The sequence below is a fragment of the Salminus brasiliensis genome, chromosome 15, assembly GCF_030463535.1.
Source record: "Salminus brasiliensis chromosome 15, fSalBra1.hap2, whole genome shotgun sequence".
NCBI classification, from domain to species: Eukaryota; Metazoa; Chordata; class Actinopteri; order Characiformes; family Bryconidae; genus Salminus; species Salminus brasiliensis.
Genome location: NC_132892.1, coordinates 35,536,385 through 35,553,911, shown reverse-complemented (window position 1 = coordinate 35,553,911; position 17,527 = coordinate 35,536,385). Strand labels below are relative to the sequence as shown.

General features: G+C 40.2%; 2 protein-coding genes across 8 annotated transcripts in view; both read right to left on the bottom strand.

Moving 5' to 3' along the window:
- Positions 1-1,069: 1,069 nt before the first annotated feature.
- On the bottom strand, positions 1,070-4,807 carry LOC140536221 (uncharacterized). 7 transcript variants are annotated; one of them, XM_072657941.1, is made up of 5 exons: positions 4,740-4,807; positions 4,578-4,625; positions 3,938-4,047; positions 3,827-3,856; positions 1,070-3,244 (listed from the first exon to the last, which is right to left on the bottom strand). In XM_072657941.1, the coding sequence occupies exons 3-5, from the start codon at positions 4,029-4,031 to the stop codon at positions 1,725-1,727; spliced, it is 1,644 nt and encodes a 547-aa protein (XP_072514042.1). In that variant the 5' UTR covers positions 4,032-4,047; positions 4,578-4,625; positions 4,740-4,807; the 3' UTR covers positions 1,070-1,724. The 7 variants fall into 7 exon arrangements, with proteins under 7 accessions (XP_072514042.1, XP_072514043.1, XP_072514041.1 ...); XM_072657937.1 differs by having other exon boundaries at positions 1,071-3,244; positions 4,555-4,625; XM_072657942.1 differs by lacking the exon at positions 4,578-4,625 and having other exon boundaries at positions 4,740-4,798.
- A 3,828-nt stretch (positions 4,808-8,635) lies between these two features.
- Positions 8,636-17,527, bottom strand: part of LOC140535611 (noelin-2-like) — a gene marked incomplete at its 5' end in the record, with an annotated part of 10,870 nt that continues 1,978 nt past the window's right edge. The window contains 4 exons of the mRNA XM_072657008.1: positions 8,636-11,053; positions 14,235-14,349; positions 15,531-15,637; positions 16,937-17,156. Coding sequence (XP_072513109.1) covers positions 10,491-11,053; positions 14,235-14,349; positions 15,531-15,637; positions 16,937-17,156 — 1,005 coding nt within the window. The remainder of the gene's footprint in view (positions 11,054-14,234; positions 14,350-15,530; positions 15,638-16,936; positions 17,157-17,527) is intronic.

The following is a 17,527-nucleotide window of genomic DNA, read 5'->3' as shown; positions in this document are numbered from 1 at the left end:
TGGTTATGGTTATGAATGGTTAATTATGCTAAACACAGACATACAGGCCTACAGCTGGTACTAACTGTTACTGAATCCTTTCTAATAGATACTGAATCAGTTCTAATAGATACAGAATAATTTCTAATAGATAATCAATCAGCTCTAATGGATACTGAATCCTTTCTAATAGATACTGAAACATTTCTAATAAATACTAAATCCTTTCTAATAGATACTGAATCATTTCTAATAGATACTAAATAATTTATAATAGATACTGAATCAGCTCTGACAGATACTGAATCATTTATAATAGATACTGAATCAGCTCTGACAGATACTGAATCATTTATAATAGATACTGAATCAGCTCTAACAGATACTGAATCATTTATAATAGATACTGAATCAGCTCTAACAGATACTGAATCATTTATAATAGATACTAAATAATATCTAATAGATACAAAATAATATCTGATACGGAATCCTTTCTAATAGATACTGAATCAGTTCTAATAGATACTAAATAATTTATAATAGATACTGAATCAGCTCTAACAGATACTGAATCATTTATAATAGATACTGAATCAGCTCTAACAGATACTGAATCATTTATAATAGATACTGAATCAGCTCTAACAGATACTGAATCATTTATAATAGATACTGAATAATTTCTAATAGATACTGAATCAGTTCTAATAGATAGGGAGCCATTCATATTAGTTACTAATAGATCTTAAAATGAAAACTCAAGCTGCCCCCCCCCCCCCATCACGCTCATCTGTGGAACGTGGGCTAGGTGGGTTTCAGGTGGGCATGCTGAGTTGGCTTCTACCTACATTGTTATTGGAATCCAGTTGAACTTCCCAAACGACCCCCTTCATTACAGCCCACCTTAACCTCACATGGGTCCCATATAGGCCTCATGTGCAGTGTACAACCCAGATAGGGCCCATTACTGACCCTAGTGTATACATCCAACTTTCTGGACCCCAACTTTCAAGCTGGCTAGGTAGGGTCCGAGGCTTTAGATGTAGTCTGTATGTTAGTGTGAGTAAAGGACCTGTGTAAAAATATTTTTAATGTTTAATGTTTATTTAGATCCAAGTGACTAAAGGTCCTCATGCGTTCTGGTTTATATAGAAATATGAAGCTTCTCCAGTCTGGACCAAACACCTGAATGTTGAAATGTGAAATACAAAATTAGACCAATTTAACCAACATCTTTCAAATTCAATGATTTTAAAATACTGCTCAAATCTCTGCAGTAGACTTTTCTAAAGCCTAAAATATGAACACTATACTCAGGATAATCACTCTAATAATATCTCACACTGAAACCCTGTATCTCCATTTTCTGCAGTTTATCACTTTTCTCCATAAAGTGAATCTGGAGGTTCTTTATACTGTATCTGAATTATTTGATGATGAACGGACCAATAGAAATGCTCCAGACTGACTCTCTGAATCGTTTACACTGACTTCCACTGAAAGTTAAGGAGGTTTTTCGTCCTCCTGTACAGCTGCTGTATCTGAGGTTTTTGCAGGACAGTGAGCCGTTTCTGTCCAGAGCCGAAACACAGCTTCTCCGACAAGCTGCTAGGCTCGCTAGGTTAGCTTGTCTGCTAGCAATCGCCAAGCGTTGGCAACTTAATTAAAAATAAATAAATCATCCAGTTATAATTTTTTTTAATCAGTCCATCAGTCCAGTATGAATTAACTGAACGGAGTGGTCACTGTCCTTCCCCTGCACTTGACCCACCACCCCACCCCGTTTCCTCTCCAGTATGAATCTTCATGTGGACGTTAAAGTCGAACAGCGTCGCACAGTTCGTTCCACACTGGAAACAGATAAAAGGCTTCTCTCCAGTATGAATCATCTGGTGTATCTTGAATTCGGACAGGTGTAGGAAAGTCCTCCGGCACGGAGAGCACTGATAAAGCCTGGTTCCGGCGTGGGTGCTCAGGTGCCTCTTCAGAACGTGAGCCGTAGCGAACCCCTTCCCGCACTGCGTGCAGGTAAAGGGCTTCTCGCCGGAGTGGTACATCATGTGGGCTTTCAGGTATCTCGATTCTGAGAAGGCTTTGCCACACTTGGAGCAGACAACACGCTTCTCTCCAGTATGAAGTGCCATGTGGTTCTTAAGGTAGCGCGCTGTAGAAAAGCCCCTACCGCACTCGGCGCAGCTGAACGGCTTTCCCTCGGTATGAATTTTCATGTGCTTTCTGAGGCTGCACGCGTCCAGAAAGCCTTTTCCGCAGCCGGCACAGGGGAAAGGCTTGTCTCCGGTGTGAATCTTCATATGTTTTCTAAGGCAGCCCGAGTCTACGAAGCCTTTACCACACTCGGCGCATGTAAAAGGTCTTTCTCCAGTATGAATCATTATGTGGGTTTTAAGGTGGCTTAGCGCTGAAAAGACCTTTCCACACTGGGTGCAGCTGAAAGGCTTCTCTCCAGTATGAATTCGCGTGTGAGTTTTCAGGTTGCTCATACTTGAAAAATGCTTCCCACACTCACGGCAGGGGAACTGCTTTCCTCCGGTATGAATCATCTTGTGGGTTTTAAGGTTGCTCAAACTCGAAAAGCCCTTCCCGCACTCCGCGCAGGCGAACGGCTTCTCGCCTCTATGAACCATCATGTGAATGTTGAAGGTCTTCTCCGTGGAGAAGCTCTTCCCACACTGGGAGCAGCTCAGCGCTCCTTTCCCGGTGTGAATTCTCTTGTGAGCTTTAAGCCGCACGAGTTGCACGAAGGTCTTCCCGCACCGGGAGCACCGGTGGCGCTGGTCTCCGGTATGTATGTACGTGTGGTTCTTCAGAGCGTGGGCGGTGGTGAAGCCTTCCCCGCACTGGCCGCAGGTAAACGGCGTTTCTCCGGTATGAATCATGCCGTGGATTTTAAGATAGCTGGAACTGGAAAAACTTTTCCCGCACTGAGCGCAGGAGAACTGCTTCTCTCCGGTATGAATCATCATGTGGGTTTTAAGGTAGCTGGAACTGGAGAAACCTTTTCCGCACTCGGGACAGGCGAAGCGCTTTTCTCCAGTATGAGTCTTTTCGTGGCGTCTTAAGTGAGCCAAGCTGCTGAAAGTCCAGTCACACTGAGAGCAGCTGTGAGGTCCAAGTCCTGCAGGTTCCGCCGTGCGGCACTGGTCGTCTTTCTGGCTCTCATGCTGGGCGTCACCACGTTCTTCCAGGAACGGCTTCACGTCCGGTTTCCGCTCCTCCTTCACGTCGTCATGTGATATCGCTTCTACAATAAAGACAGGAGAGAAGAGCTTCATCACAGAGGAACCGAGAATATAGGAAAGCCCAACAGCACCTCTCCTACCTCTGGTAGGACGGCTGAGGAGGTTTGGCATGAACCCCTGCAGACTCAGGACGTTCTACACCTGCACTGTGGAGACCTTTCTGACGGGTGGTATCGTCACCGCCCAGCGCACCAGCGCACCATCGCACCATCGCACCAGGGGTTCAGCTGGTAGGAAGTCCAGGAGGATTATCAAGGACTCCACCCACCAGGCTGAGAACCAGGGCTATCCTCTCGTAGAGTAACCCTAGCTTATGGCCCCAAATGTTCAGGGCCCAGTTTCCGGGCAGTACGGCACGGCACGTCCGCAAAGCCATCCCTGGTTTTGCCAGGTTTTCAGCTACCCCTCACATTGGGGCACCAAGCGTACCGAACCAGGAGGTACAGATGGAGCTAGACACTCTGCTGTGTGCTTACTGGAAATACTGGAGACCAGTTTCCCAGTTCATCTACAAGCAGAACAAAGGAAAGAGGGACTGCGTACAGGGTCTTAACCTGTACAGCTTCAGAGGTTCTCAACCTTACCGATTCTCTCTGTTCTCCAGCACAGCTCGTCTGAAACGACACCATGAATTACGGTAAAATGCAGGTCAAGGTTTATTGGAAATCAATATTTAAGAAACATCCCTTACTGACCTTCCTTTATCTCCTCCTCGTCCTCCTCCTCAGTCTTCAGTCCAGACGCCTCCATCACACCGACATCCTCACACTCCTCTTTAACACCAGACATCTTCAGATCTGCTCCTCTGAAACAGACAGTGAGGAAATCCCTCTAACCAAGACTGTCCATCACTGACCCTCATCAGATCACCTCTCAGTCTACACCTTTTGAGATCAGAGTAGCTGCATCTCCGCTTAGAAGAGCTTCTCATTCTGAAGAAGAAAGAAAGTAGTGAGATCTTGTCTCATGGTGAGCTAGTCTGAAGAACAGAGCTCGGTTCCTCCAGGGTTCTCCTGGACGCTTACCATCATTAAGCCCTGATTTACCACCAAACCAGGTGTTGATCTGAGGAGAACTCTAAATAACACTAGACTCCATGAGAGAGGAGAACTTCGGAGATGTTCTAATGATGAACACAGTGATGGAGAACCATTGTTTTTTTTATATTATATTAATTTATTTAATCTAATATTAATGTTTTACTGGGGAAACAGCCACTTGCTGTTGTGCAGTAATTAAATAAATGTATAAATGTGCTGAAATATTGTGCAAATGCCACAGAAACCCCCACTTTCCTTAAAACTACACTAACCATAATGCATCGCTCCGACTCACTCGCGTTTTCCGGTTGCTAGGCTCGGTTAGCCTGCCTGCTAGCGCTGGCTACGCCCGGAAAACAGAAGCATGGATGAAACAGAGCTTTATAAAGTTTCACAGTTTTATAAATGTCAGGTTTTATAAACTCAAGTCAACTGATCACTGATCACTGATCAATACCCTCAATAATCCGCGTTATTACTACAGAGCAGCGAAGCTCCCTCTGCGCCCGGAGATCCTGAGGAGCGTACCATCTCAGAAACAGGGGGGGGGGTCTCAGTGATCCTGAGGAGCGTACCATCTCAGAAACAGGGGGGGGGTCTCAGAGATCCTGAGGAGCGTACCATCTCAGAAACAGGGGGGGGGGTCTCAGTGATCCTGAGGAGCGTACCATCTCAGAAACAGGGGGGGGGTCTCAGTGATCCTGAGGAGCGTACCATCTCAGAAACAGGGGGGGGGGTCTCAGTGATCCTGAGGAGCGTACCATCTCAGAAACAGGGGGGGGGTCTCAGTGATCCTGAGGAGCGTACCATCTCAGAAACAGGGGGGGGGGGGTCTCAGTGATCCTGAGGAGCGTACCATCTCAGAAACAGGGGGGGGGTCTCAGTGATCCTGAGGAGCGTACCATCTCAGAAACAGGGGGGGGGGTCTCAGTGATCCTGAGGAGCGTACCATCTCAGAAACAGGGGGGGGGGTCTCAGTGATCCTGAGGAGCGTACCATCTCAGAAACAGGGGGGGGGGGGTCTCAGTGATCCTGAGGAGCGTACCATCTCAGAAACAGGGGGGGGGGGGTCTCAGTGATCCTGAGGAGCGTACCATCTCAGAAACAGGGGGGGGGTCTCAGTGATCCTGAGGAGCGTACCATCTCAGAAACAGGGGGGGGGTCTCAGTGATCCTGAGGAGCGTACCATCTCAGAAACAGGGGGGGGGGGGTCTCAGTGATCCTGAGGAGCGTACCATCTCAGAAACAGGGGGGGGGGGGTCTCAGTGATCCTGAGGAGTGTACCATCTCAGAAACAGGGGGGGGGGGTCTCAGTGATCCTGAGGAGCGTACCATCTCAGAAACAGGGGGGGGGGGTCTCAGTGATCCTGAGGAGCGTACCATCTCAGAAACAGGGGGGGGGGGGGTCTCAGTGATCCTGAGGAGTGTACCATCTCAGAAACAGGGGGGGGGTCTCAGTGATCCTGAGGAGCGTACCATCTCAGAAACAGGGGGGGGGTCTCAGTGATCCTGAGGAGCGTACCATCTCAGAAACAGGGGGGGGGGTCTCAGTGATCCTGAGGAGCGTACCATCTCAGAAACAGGGGGGGGGTCTCAGTGATCCTGAGGAGCGTACCATCTCAGAAACAGGGGGGGGGGGTCTCAGTGATCCTGAGGAGCGTACCATCTCAGAAACAGGAGGGGGGTCTCAGTGATCCCTGAGGAGCGTACCATCTCAGAAACAGGGGGGTCTCCCAGTCCCTGGAGTTCCACCCAGCTTCAAATCATTAGCCTCAGTCCTTAATTAATAACAGCTCATAAAATCAGCTGCCAGATAAATAAGTTTCCAGGCTTTGCTCTGTTAATTTGTGTATTTATTAATTAATTAATGTACCCATTTATTCCCGATTGCCCTATTCCCAGTGCCGCCCAACCACTTAAAGGTGAAGTCCAGTGAAAACCCCACATACATACATTCAGCCAAGGCGTGTTTGATATCTGACATGTGCATCTGACAAGTTCACAGCCGGAGATGCTAGGCTAACGCTGCTAACAAACACTGAACTTCGACTGTCACCGATCTCCTGCTCAGAGCTGAGTGGATGTGGTTCGGACCAGAGGACGGGCCTAGAACCTTACAGAACATCTCGAACACATCGCACACATGGGGGTTGGGATTGGGGCCTATGGGAAATTTCCATAGCGAGGTTTTAATGAAGTTAATGAAAAATAGCAAAGAGCAAATCTGCCCTAATTTGCATATCATTTACATATGCAAATGCATAAAGACACTGGATAAGGGGTGAAGTCAGGTGGAGTGAGGGTGGAGAAGTGTTGGTGGGTGTAGTGGGCCTGAGCAGAGGTCACAGTTCCAGTAAGTAAGGGCAGGGTGTTTGTATGGAGTGGAGGTGTCATGATACAGGTGAGATAACTTTATTATTATTATTATTATTATTATTATTATTATGTATTTGTTTATTTTATATACATCAGGAGCTCTGTATAATTGTTCTGTAATCTTGATTAATCAGAATACAGCTCATACACTGAAATATAACACCAAAATAAAGCACTATTTAGCTCAACGTTTGACTTTCAGTGTTAAAACTACACTACCCATAATGCATTTGGGACTCTTTTGACTGTTACTGTGGAAAACGAACTGCACCTGCTTAGGAATCATACAGTTTTAAAATATATTTTATACTCCAAATATAATCTATACCATAGGTGTGATGATACAGGTGAGATAACTTTATTATTATTATTATTATTATTATTATTATTATGTATTTGTTTATTTTATATACATCAGGAGCTCTGTATAATTGTTCTGTAATCTTGATTAATCAGAATACAGCTCATACACTGAAATATAACACCAAAATAAAGCACTATTTAGCTCAACGTTTGACTTTCAGTGTTAAAACTACACTACCCATAATGCATTTGGGACTCTTTTGACTGTTACTGTGGAAAACGAACTGCACCTGCTTAGGAATCATACAGTTTTAAAATATATTTTATACTCCAAATATAATCTATACCATAGGTATGATGATACAGGTGAGATAACTTTATTATTATTATTATTAATATTATTATTATTGTTATTATTATTATTTTACATACATCAGGAGCTCTGTATAATTGTTCTGTAATCTTGATTAATCAGAATACAGCTCATACACTGAAATATAACACCAAAATAAAGCACTATTTAGCTCAACATTACCGGGGGTGGTGGGGGGTTCTCCCCATCACTGAAGTCCAGTCCTAGTGTCTTTGTGATCCAAACTAAGTCCTAAATGTCCAAATGTTTGCAGACACCCCTTCTAATGAATGCATTCAGCTCCTATAAGTACTGCCAATATAATAGGACCCTCTGGGCCAGATTTGGCTAGAGGGGTATAATAAAGCCCCCCAGCATTGAGGAGCTGTGGAGCAGTGGAGGAGCTGTGTTCTCTGGAATGATGGTGGTGGAGGAGCTCCATCCAGTACTTTTGGATGGGATGAGTTGGGGATGATGAGGTGGGGTGATGATCATCATCCAACATCTTGACCTCACTCAACATCCAGTGCTCTTTTCACTAAACGTAATCAAATCCTCACAGCAATGCTGATCCTCCAGAATTTTATTTAAAAGCCTCTCCTGCACAGTAGAGACAGTTACTTAAAACAATGCATGAGCAGGTGTCCCAATACTTTTGTCCATATAGTGTACATGCAAACTGGTGAATAAGTCATTTGTTCATTTTGGGGAATTTGACGGAGTGCTCTAGAACCTTCATGTTCTAAAGGTGTTCTCCAAAGGGTTCTGCATGCTCAGTGTTCTCAGCTTTACTACCGTGATGATGAGGTGGGGTGGTGATCATCATCATCCAAAATCCAGACCTAACACTAACTCGCTAACTCGCTCTTGTCACTGAATGCAATCAAATCCTCACAGCAATGCTGATCCTCCTCCAAAATCTAGTAGAAAGTCTTCTTCTCTGGACAGTAGAGACAGTTACTCCAACAGAAGCAGGATCAGCTCTTTTAATACCTCTGATTTCAGAAGAAACAGAGAACGAATGAGCAGGTGTCCCAATACTTTTGTCCAGTAGTGTGCGTCTAGGGTCATCTAGGGTTTTTGAGAATTAGGGAATACACTCAAGCGTAAAGCAGCCAAATGCATTCATTAGATGGGGGTGTCCACAAACTTTTGGACACATAGTGTATCTGTTTCTCCGCCCCTCCTGTCCTCCAGAAAAGACGAGCGCGCTGGTTGAGATGACGTCACCCTTTAATATTCAGCTGGGCGATGGCGATTCCATGCAGACACAACACTAGGCCAGCACACAGGCCTCACGACACGGACACCGCACACCATCGAGCACAGGCACGCACTACACACAGGGCCTGCAGGCCAGCGGGATGCACCGGCCCGGCTGTTCCAGGAAGCCCAGCCGCCACCGAGCTCAGGATCAGCTGAGCAGTAGGCTGATCTTCAGCATGTTCGCTGATCAGCTGGAGCTCAGGCATCCCTTTAACTTCCACTGCTGCGTTTCCACCCAGAGAGGTCGCTGTCGTCACTCTCAGTGGTGTGGAACCCTTTTCAGTACTTGCATAGAACCATTTTTGCTTAGAAGGTTCTCCAAAGGTTCTTCGGGAACAGCAGTGGATCTACATAGAACCACAACAAGTAAAATCAAACAGTTCTTATTCTGGTTAAAGGGTTCTTTAAGTACAAGGGACAGAACTTCAAAGAAAAGGGTTCTATGTAGCACCATAAATGGTTCCACAATTGCCGTCAGCTTATATAAACCCATTTTAGAAATGAAATCCTTAAAAGGATGGTTATTTAAAGGTTCTGCAGTAAATAGTAAATAGAACCACAAATAAATGGTTCCTTATCCAAGAACCTACAGAACCACATATGGTTCCACAATTGTTACGAGGTTCTTTATATACAAGGGACACTGTAGAGAACCTTTTTTCAATGGTTCTGTCTGGTTGCTTAGAATGTGCAACCCTACAAACAGGGTTCCTTAAAGGTTCTTCAGTAAAAGCAATAGTTCTGATTAAAACCATGATAACTCAAATAAACCGGTTCTTTTACTGATTAAAAGGTTCTTCATATAGATGGGACAATGTTAAGGAACATTTAACATAATGGTTCTATGTAGCACCAAAAATGGTTCCACAATTGCTATCAGCCTATATAAACCCATTTTAGGAATTCAAATACTTTAAAGGTTCTGCAGCAAATAGAACCACAAATAATTGGTTCCTTAAACAAAGGGAACATTTTAAAGAACTTTTAGAAGAAATTTTAAGAACAGTTGTTAGAAGTCAGAGAACCCTCTTTTATTTAGTACTCTAAAGAATGCTTTTGCCTCAGAAGAGGGTACCCTTTTAGAAGAGGGTTCTTCAGTGGTTCTTCAGTATAGGTGATTATTCTACATAGAACCCTGACAACCCTAAGAACAGTTCTTTGTTTGGTTACAAGGTTCTTTATATACAGGGGAAAAGTTAGAGACCTTTTTAATGGTTCTATCTGGTTGCTTAGAATGTACAACCCTAAAAACAGAGTTCCTTAAAGGTTCTTCAGTAAAAGTAATGGTTCTAATTTGAAACCATGACAAATTAAATAAAGTGGTTCTTTTCCTGGTTAAAAGGTTCTTCATGCACATGGGAAAAGTTTAAAGAACGTTTTATGGTTCTATGTAGAATAATTGCTTTGAGTCAGAGAACCCTTTGTTTTTTCAGTACTATATGGAACCTTTTTTTGCTTAGAGTGTACAACCTCCTAAAAGAGGATTACTCAAAGGTTCTACACAGAACCATATCAACTCAAATATGTGGTTCCTTTCCTGGTTAAATTGTTCTTTATATACAAGAGAAAATATTTGGTTCTATAAAGCACCCAAATGGTTTCACAATCAAGAACCATTTTGCTTATGGTGTACAGTCTATTTTAAGGGTTCTACACAGAACCATGACTGCTCAAGTAAGTGGTTCTTTTCCTGGATACATAGTTTTGTAGATTTGTAGAACCTTTTAAAATGGTTCTATATAGCACCAAAAGTGGTTCCACTTTATGCACTTTATGCTACAAATCAGAGAACCCTTTTCAGTAGTACATAGAACCCTTTTGTTTAAAATGCAGAGTAAAATCACAGCTTGTAAGGATCAATAGAGGACCAGTTCAAGACTCGGTTCTGTCGCTCCTGGTTGGTTCTGGCGTCTAGGTGTCGGCGAAGCTCTGGATCAGGTGGAAGAGCGTGACGTTGTAGAGCACCTGGTGGCCGTTGTTCCACGTGTAGAGCGCCCTCTCTCGGGGGTTGTAGTCCAGCATGGAGATGTGCGAGTACTGGTTGTGGAAGGGGATGTCCGTGTACTCGTAGGAAGACGTGTTGGTGTGGTACGCGAAGTGGACCTTGGCGCCGGCCAGGTGCGAGTTGGTGACGTACAGCGTTCCGCAGATCAGAAAGGCCTCTCCGGCGCTCCGCTTGGGGAAGCCCGTGTCCCAGGACCTCACCACCTCCAGGGTTGCTGGGTCTAGGCGGCTCACCACCATGTTCCCGCCGTTGGGGATGGTGGTGTAAACCGCCCACAGGCCGGTCTCATCAGCCATGAGGTCGATGTCGGACGAGCCGCCCCAGGAGTAGGGGAAGGTGTTGTTGTAGCCAGCCTGACCCAGACTGCGCTGCATCAGGACGGTCCGAGTGTGCAGCTGGTACTGGACGATGATGTTGGTCTGGTGTTTGTTGTAGTACAGAGAACCGTTATACACAACATGACCGGTTCCTGAGAAAGAGAGGACAGAGGACAGTGAGGACGACCTTTCAGTGGTTCTAAGGAAGACGTTCTGTCGAGGGTTGTTTAAAGAACCTTTTAACATGGTTCTATAAAGCACCGGCAGTGAGTGAGTCAGAGAACCCTTTTTCAGTACTACATAGAACCCTTCAAAATCACAGCATGTAAGGTTTAACAGAGGAACGGCTCAGACTCACAATTAATTGTGATTAATCACAAGATTTAGTTTAAGTTAATTACAGTTAATTACATGATTTAGTGCAGTTAATCACGATTAATCACTTTACACATTTAGTGTAGTCAATCACAGTTAACGACCTTATTGTGTAATTAATCCTAGTGCAGTTAATCATGATTAATCACACTATTTTATGCAGTTAATCACGATTAATCACTTTACACATTTAGTGTAGTCAATCACAGTTAACGACCTTATTGTGTAATTAATCCTAGTGCAGTTAATCATGATTAATCACATGATTTTAAGCAGTTAATCATGATGAATCACACTATTTTATGCAGTTAATCGCAATTAATCACACTATCTTATGCAGTTAATCGCAATTAATCACACTATTTTATGCAGTTAATCACAATTAATCACACTATTTTATGCAGTTAATCGCAATTAATCACATTATTTTAGGCAGTTAATCATGATTAATTACATGATTTTATGCAGTTAATTACAATTAATAACATTATTTTATGCAGTTAATCACAATTAATTACACTAGTTTATGCCGTTAATCATGATTAATCACACTATTTTATGCAGTTAATCATGATTAATCACACTATTTTATGCAGCTAATCACAATTAATCACATTATTTTATGCAGCTAATCACAATTGATCACATTATTTTATGCAGTTAATCATGATTAATCACATTATTTTATGCAGCTAATCACAATTGATCACATTATTTTATGCAGTTAATCACGATTAATCACATTATTTTATGCAGTTAATCACGATTAATTACACTATTTTATGCAGTTAATCATGATTAATCACACTATTTTATGCAGCTAATCACAATTAATCACATTATTTTATGCAGCTAATCACAATTGATCACATTATTTTATGCAGTTAATCCCGATTAATCACATTATTTTATGCAGCTAATCACAATTGATCACATTATTTTATGCAGTTAATCATGATTAATCACATTATTTTATGCAGTTAATCACGATTAATTACACTATTTTATGCAGTTAATCATGATTAATCACACTATTTTATGCAGCTAATCACAATTAATCACATTATTTTATGCAGCTAATCACAATTGATCACATTATTTTATGCAGTTAATCACGATTAATCACATTATTTTATGCAGCTAATCACAATTGATCACATTATTTTATGCAGTTAATCATGATTAATCACATTATTTTATGCAGTTAATCACGATTAATTACACTATTTTATGCAGTTAATCATGATTAATCACATTATTTTATGCAGTTAATCACGATTAATTACACTATTTTATGCCGTTAATCATGATTAATCACACTATTTTATGCAGCTAATCACAATTAATCACATTATTTTATGCAGCTAATCACAATTGATCACATTATTTTATGCAGCTAATCACAATTGATCACATTATTTTATGCAGTTAATCAGGATTAATCACATTATTTTATGCAGTTAATCACGATTAATCACTTTACACATTTAGTGTAGTCAATCACAGTTAACGACCTTATTGTGTAATTAATCCTAGTGCAGTTAATCATGATTAATCACATGATTTTAAGCAGTTAATCATGATGAATCACACTATTTTATGCAGTTAATCGCAATTAATCACACTATCTTATGCAGTTAATCGCAATTAATCACACTATTTTATGCAGTTAATCACAATTAATCACACTATTTTATGCAGTTAATCGCAATTAATCACATTATTTTAGGCAGTTAATCATGATTAATTACATGATTTTATGCAGTTAATTACAATTAATAACATTATTTTATGCAGTTAATCACGATTAATTACACTATTTTATGCAGTTAATCACGATTAATTACACTATTTTATGCAGTTAATCATGATTAATCACACTATTTTATGCAGCTAATCACAATTAATCACATTATTTTATGCAGCTAATCACAATTGATCACATTATTCTATGCAGTTAATCACGATTAATCACATTATTTTATGCAGCTAATCACAATTGATCACATTATTTTATGCAGCTAATCACAATTGATCACATTAGTTTATGCAGTTAATCACGATTAATCACATTATTTTATGCAGTTAATCACGATTAATCACTTTACACATTTAGTGTAGTCAATCACAGTTAACAACCTTATTGTGTAATTAATCCTAGTGCAGTTAATCATGATTAATTACACTATTTTATGCGGTTAATCACGATTAATCACACTATGTTATGCAGTTAATCACAATTAATCACACTATTTTATGCAGTTAATCGCAATTAATCACATTATTTTAGGCAGTTAATCACGATTAATCACATGATTTTATGCAGTTAATCACAATTGATCACATTATTTTATGCAGTTAATCACGATTAATTACACTAGTTTATGCAGTTAATCATGATTAATCACTATTTTATGCAGCTAATCACAATTGATCACATTATTTTATGCAGTTAATCATGATCAATCACATGATTTTATGCAGTTAATCACAATTGATCACATTATTTTATGCAGTTAATCACGATTAATCACACTATTTTATGCAGTTAATCATGATTAATCACACTATTTTATGCAGCTAATCACAATTGATCACATTATTTTATGCAGTTAATCATGATTAATCACATGATTTTATGCAGTTAATCATGATTAATCACACTATTTTATGCAGTTTTATTTTTGCAGCTGATTGTGATGAATTCTCGTTGTCTTGTCTGCTGCACTCTGGCCATTAGTAAAGGGTAGTAGAGGCTGCAGCTCCTGCCTCAGTCTGTTCATTATATGAGCTAGAATCACAGAGTCTCTCAGAGGCAGGAGCAGCAGAGCCCGAGCAGCTGGGCTTCAGCCTGACCTGCTGCTGACGGGCTGAGCGGGGAAATGAGCGGCATTAATGATCTTGGGTGTCACATTAACTCTGACAGCTCTTCTACTGACAGACCAGGCTGAATCATACCTGCCCACGGGTGAGGAAGCTGATGCACCACAAAGTTCTGGCCCTTAGTGAAGTCGTTGAGTGACCTGTACTCTAACACACGCCTGCCCTTAAAATAACCGTCCATCGACCAGACCTGCAGGAGGACACAGCCATTTAAACAGGCCCGGAAGACAGAGCAGGGGAAGCACAGTGAGAGACACTGCATTCACAAGCTTATGATTTGTGTTTTGATTCGCGTATACACACACACACACACACACACACACACACACACACACACACACACACACACACACTGTGAGAACAGAAGCAGTATTTTGATAGAAACAGCATGGAGGGAGATGTTTCTGGAGAAAAGCAGAAGATCAGAATAATGGTATCATGCATTTGGATGCAGATGTTGTTATCAGTCTGGTTTCCATGGAGATGCGACTAAGCAGGAGATCAGGTCAGAGGAGCTGGATGTACACACTTATTATTATCATCATCATCTCATTTTAAGTTTGATTAAACTTTACATTCAATTGCGTTCTTTTAATTATTATAATTATTGTATTTTTTTATTAATCTGTGCTATACAAATATAATGATTATTAATTCATTTAAAAAAGTGTTTTATTATTATTCATACCTAATTACTCAATTAATCACACTATTTTAAGCAGTTAATTGCGCCAATTAATCATATTATAAAACATAATTAATCATATTATTTTATGCAGTTAGTACAATTAATCATGATTTATCACATTATTCATTAGTACACGATCATCTGTATTGATCAACATGACATTTGCATTTAAAATATGTATAACATATATTTATTTAAATATTCAATATATTTATTCCAAATAATAATAATAATAATAATAATAATAATAATCAAATTGCTGTGCTTCCCTCACTTTGACTTACCACCCCGTCACACTAACTTGTACTGTTGCTAAATTCTGAGCTTGTTCATTTCTGCTTTTTCCAAGTTGGTCAGAGTGTGTTAAGCTCAACCCAACCACCCGTCACGCAAAACAGATTTTATATGATTAGCAATGAAACACAAATATGTGTGCTAGGTTAGGAACCTGACCTGACCCGGCTGTTTTAGGATGGAACTGACCACCCTGTTCAAAGTTTTATTAAACTTTACATTAGTTTGCGTTCTTTTTAATTATTATAATTACTGTTGTTTTATAATTAATCTGTGCTATAAAAATAAAATTATTATTAATAAGTAATTTTTAAAAGTGTTTTTTCCTGCAAATGGACACAACAGGGTAGGTCTGGAAGAACCCTTAGAAGTGAGCGGACTGGACTTACCCTGTTATCTGAGCTGGGTATCATACTGTCCATCATCCAAGAGCCAAATCTGGACCCAAAGGACCTGATGGTGACTGGGTTACTAATGCCTGTCAGCTTACCACAGCCTGGGAACACAAATCCATTCATTATTAAAGTATGAAATAATAAAGGCTCTGGGATTGCACTGTGTGTGAGCTCTTCTACAAAACGAGGTCCATTTCTGCCCACAACGTTTGATGACGATGTGCCAAAGTGTCCACAAAGCTTAAAGCTAGCACTGCGTTAGTGTTCCTGTTAACGTGAAATATGAGAAAATACTATTTCTTAAAGAATAACACACTTTTTAGTCATTTGTTTATTTAGTACATGATCATCTGTATTAATCAACATGACATTTAAAATATGTATCAAATATTTTTATTAAATATTTTAAAAGATGTATTTCAATATTTATATTAAATATATTTATTCTAAATGATATATTTTATATTATAAATAAAACAAAAATCTAATTTCTGTGCTTTCCTCACTTTGACTTTTTTTTTGACAGTTAATCACATTATTTTATGCAGTTAATCACAATTAATCACAATTAATCACAGCTAATCACAATTAATCACATTATTTTATGCAGTTAATCATGATTAATCACATTATTCATTAGTACACGACCATCTGTATTGATCAACATGACATTTACATTTAAAATATGTATAAAATATTTTTATTAAATATTTTTAAAGACATATATACAAATATTATAAAATAAAACAAAATTTTAATTTCTGTGCTTCCCCACTTTGATTTTTTTTTTACAGTTAATCACGATTAATCACACTATTTTATGCAGTTAATCACAATTAATCACATCAATCACATTATTTGTATTTATATTTAATTGATTAATTATTTTATAATAAAGTGTTTGCTCTTAAAAAAACGTGGAAGTGGACTTACTTAGTGGCACGAGTTTTGTAGAACGACGTGATGTAGTTAGTCATTGTCCAAATTCAGATGTTTACTCTTTTTTTTTCCAGTGAATCAAATAGTTCAAGTCATTGTTTTTCTGCAGAGTGGCGCAACTGTCTAAGCACTGGCTCTGTCTGTGTGCTGCCACAGCCATCCGTCAGTGGCCAGCACTCCCAGAGAGCATAACTGGCCTTGCTTTCTCTGGGTGGCTAAGGGTCTTCCTCTGGCTTAGCGTGATGCTAGTCAGTTAGCTGTCGTAACAGAATTAGCAGTTAGCCTAGCTGAAATACACTGTTTAAAGGAGCTGTGTGAACATACAGCGTACCTGCCACCACTGGATAGACTGAAAGCACACGTATACACGCTGTAGTGTTGGGGTGTGTATTCTAGTTAGCTACGTCGTAAGTAAACACACACACACACACACACACACACACACACACACACACACACACCGAGTGTGTTGATGCAGGTGTGTAGCCTGTTCTCCAGCAGGATGGCTCTGTGCTGTAATTGGCTGTAATCGTAGGCCTCCAGCTGCTCCTGTAGGAGAATGAGGGCGGAGCTTAGTCTCTCCACCTCCTGCTGAAGGTAGTCCAGTTGCCCCACATCTGCGCTGTACTGAGCAACAACCGCCAGCAGGGGGAGACATTCATTCACACTCCTCTTCAGATCCTATGGGGGGGGGGGGGTAATTCTATGATTAGAATTATAATAGTTTTATTGTCATTCAAGTTTATTGTTATTAAAAAGGTTTTTTTTTAATCCTCTGGGGTCTACGCTTATAACAAATTGAGTTTAAACACATTTAATAATATTAAGTGAACCTATTATAATATTATTATACATATTTTTGACTGCACACGCACACACATACACACATATAAATATATATATATATAGACTGCATATATATATATATAATATATATTTTAATTAACTTCAAAATGTAAACAAGATTGATTTTAGCTTAACTAAAATGCAAATGCAATAAATAGTTATAATAAAATAAATAAATAATAATAAAATAATAAAATCATATCTTG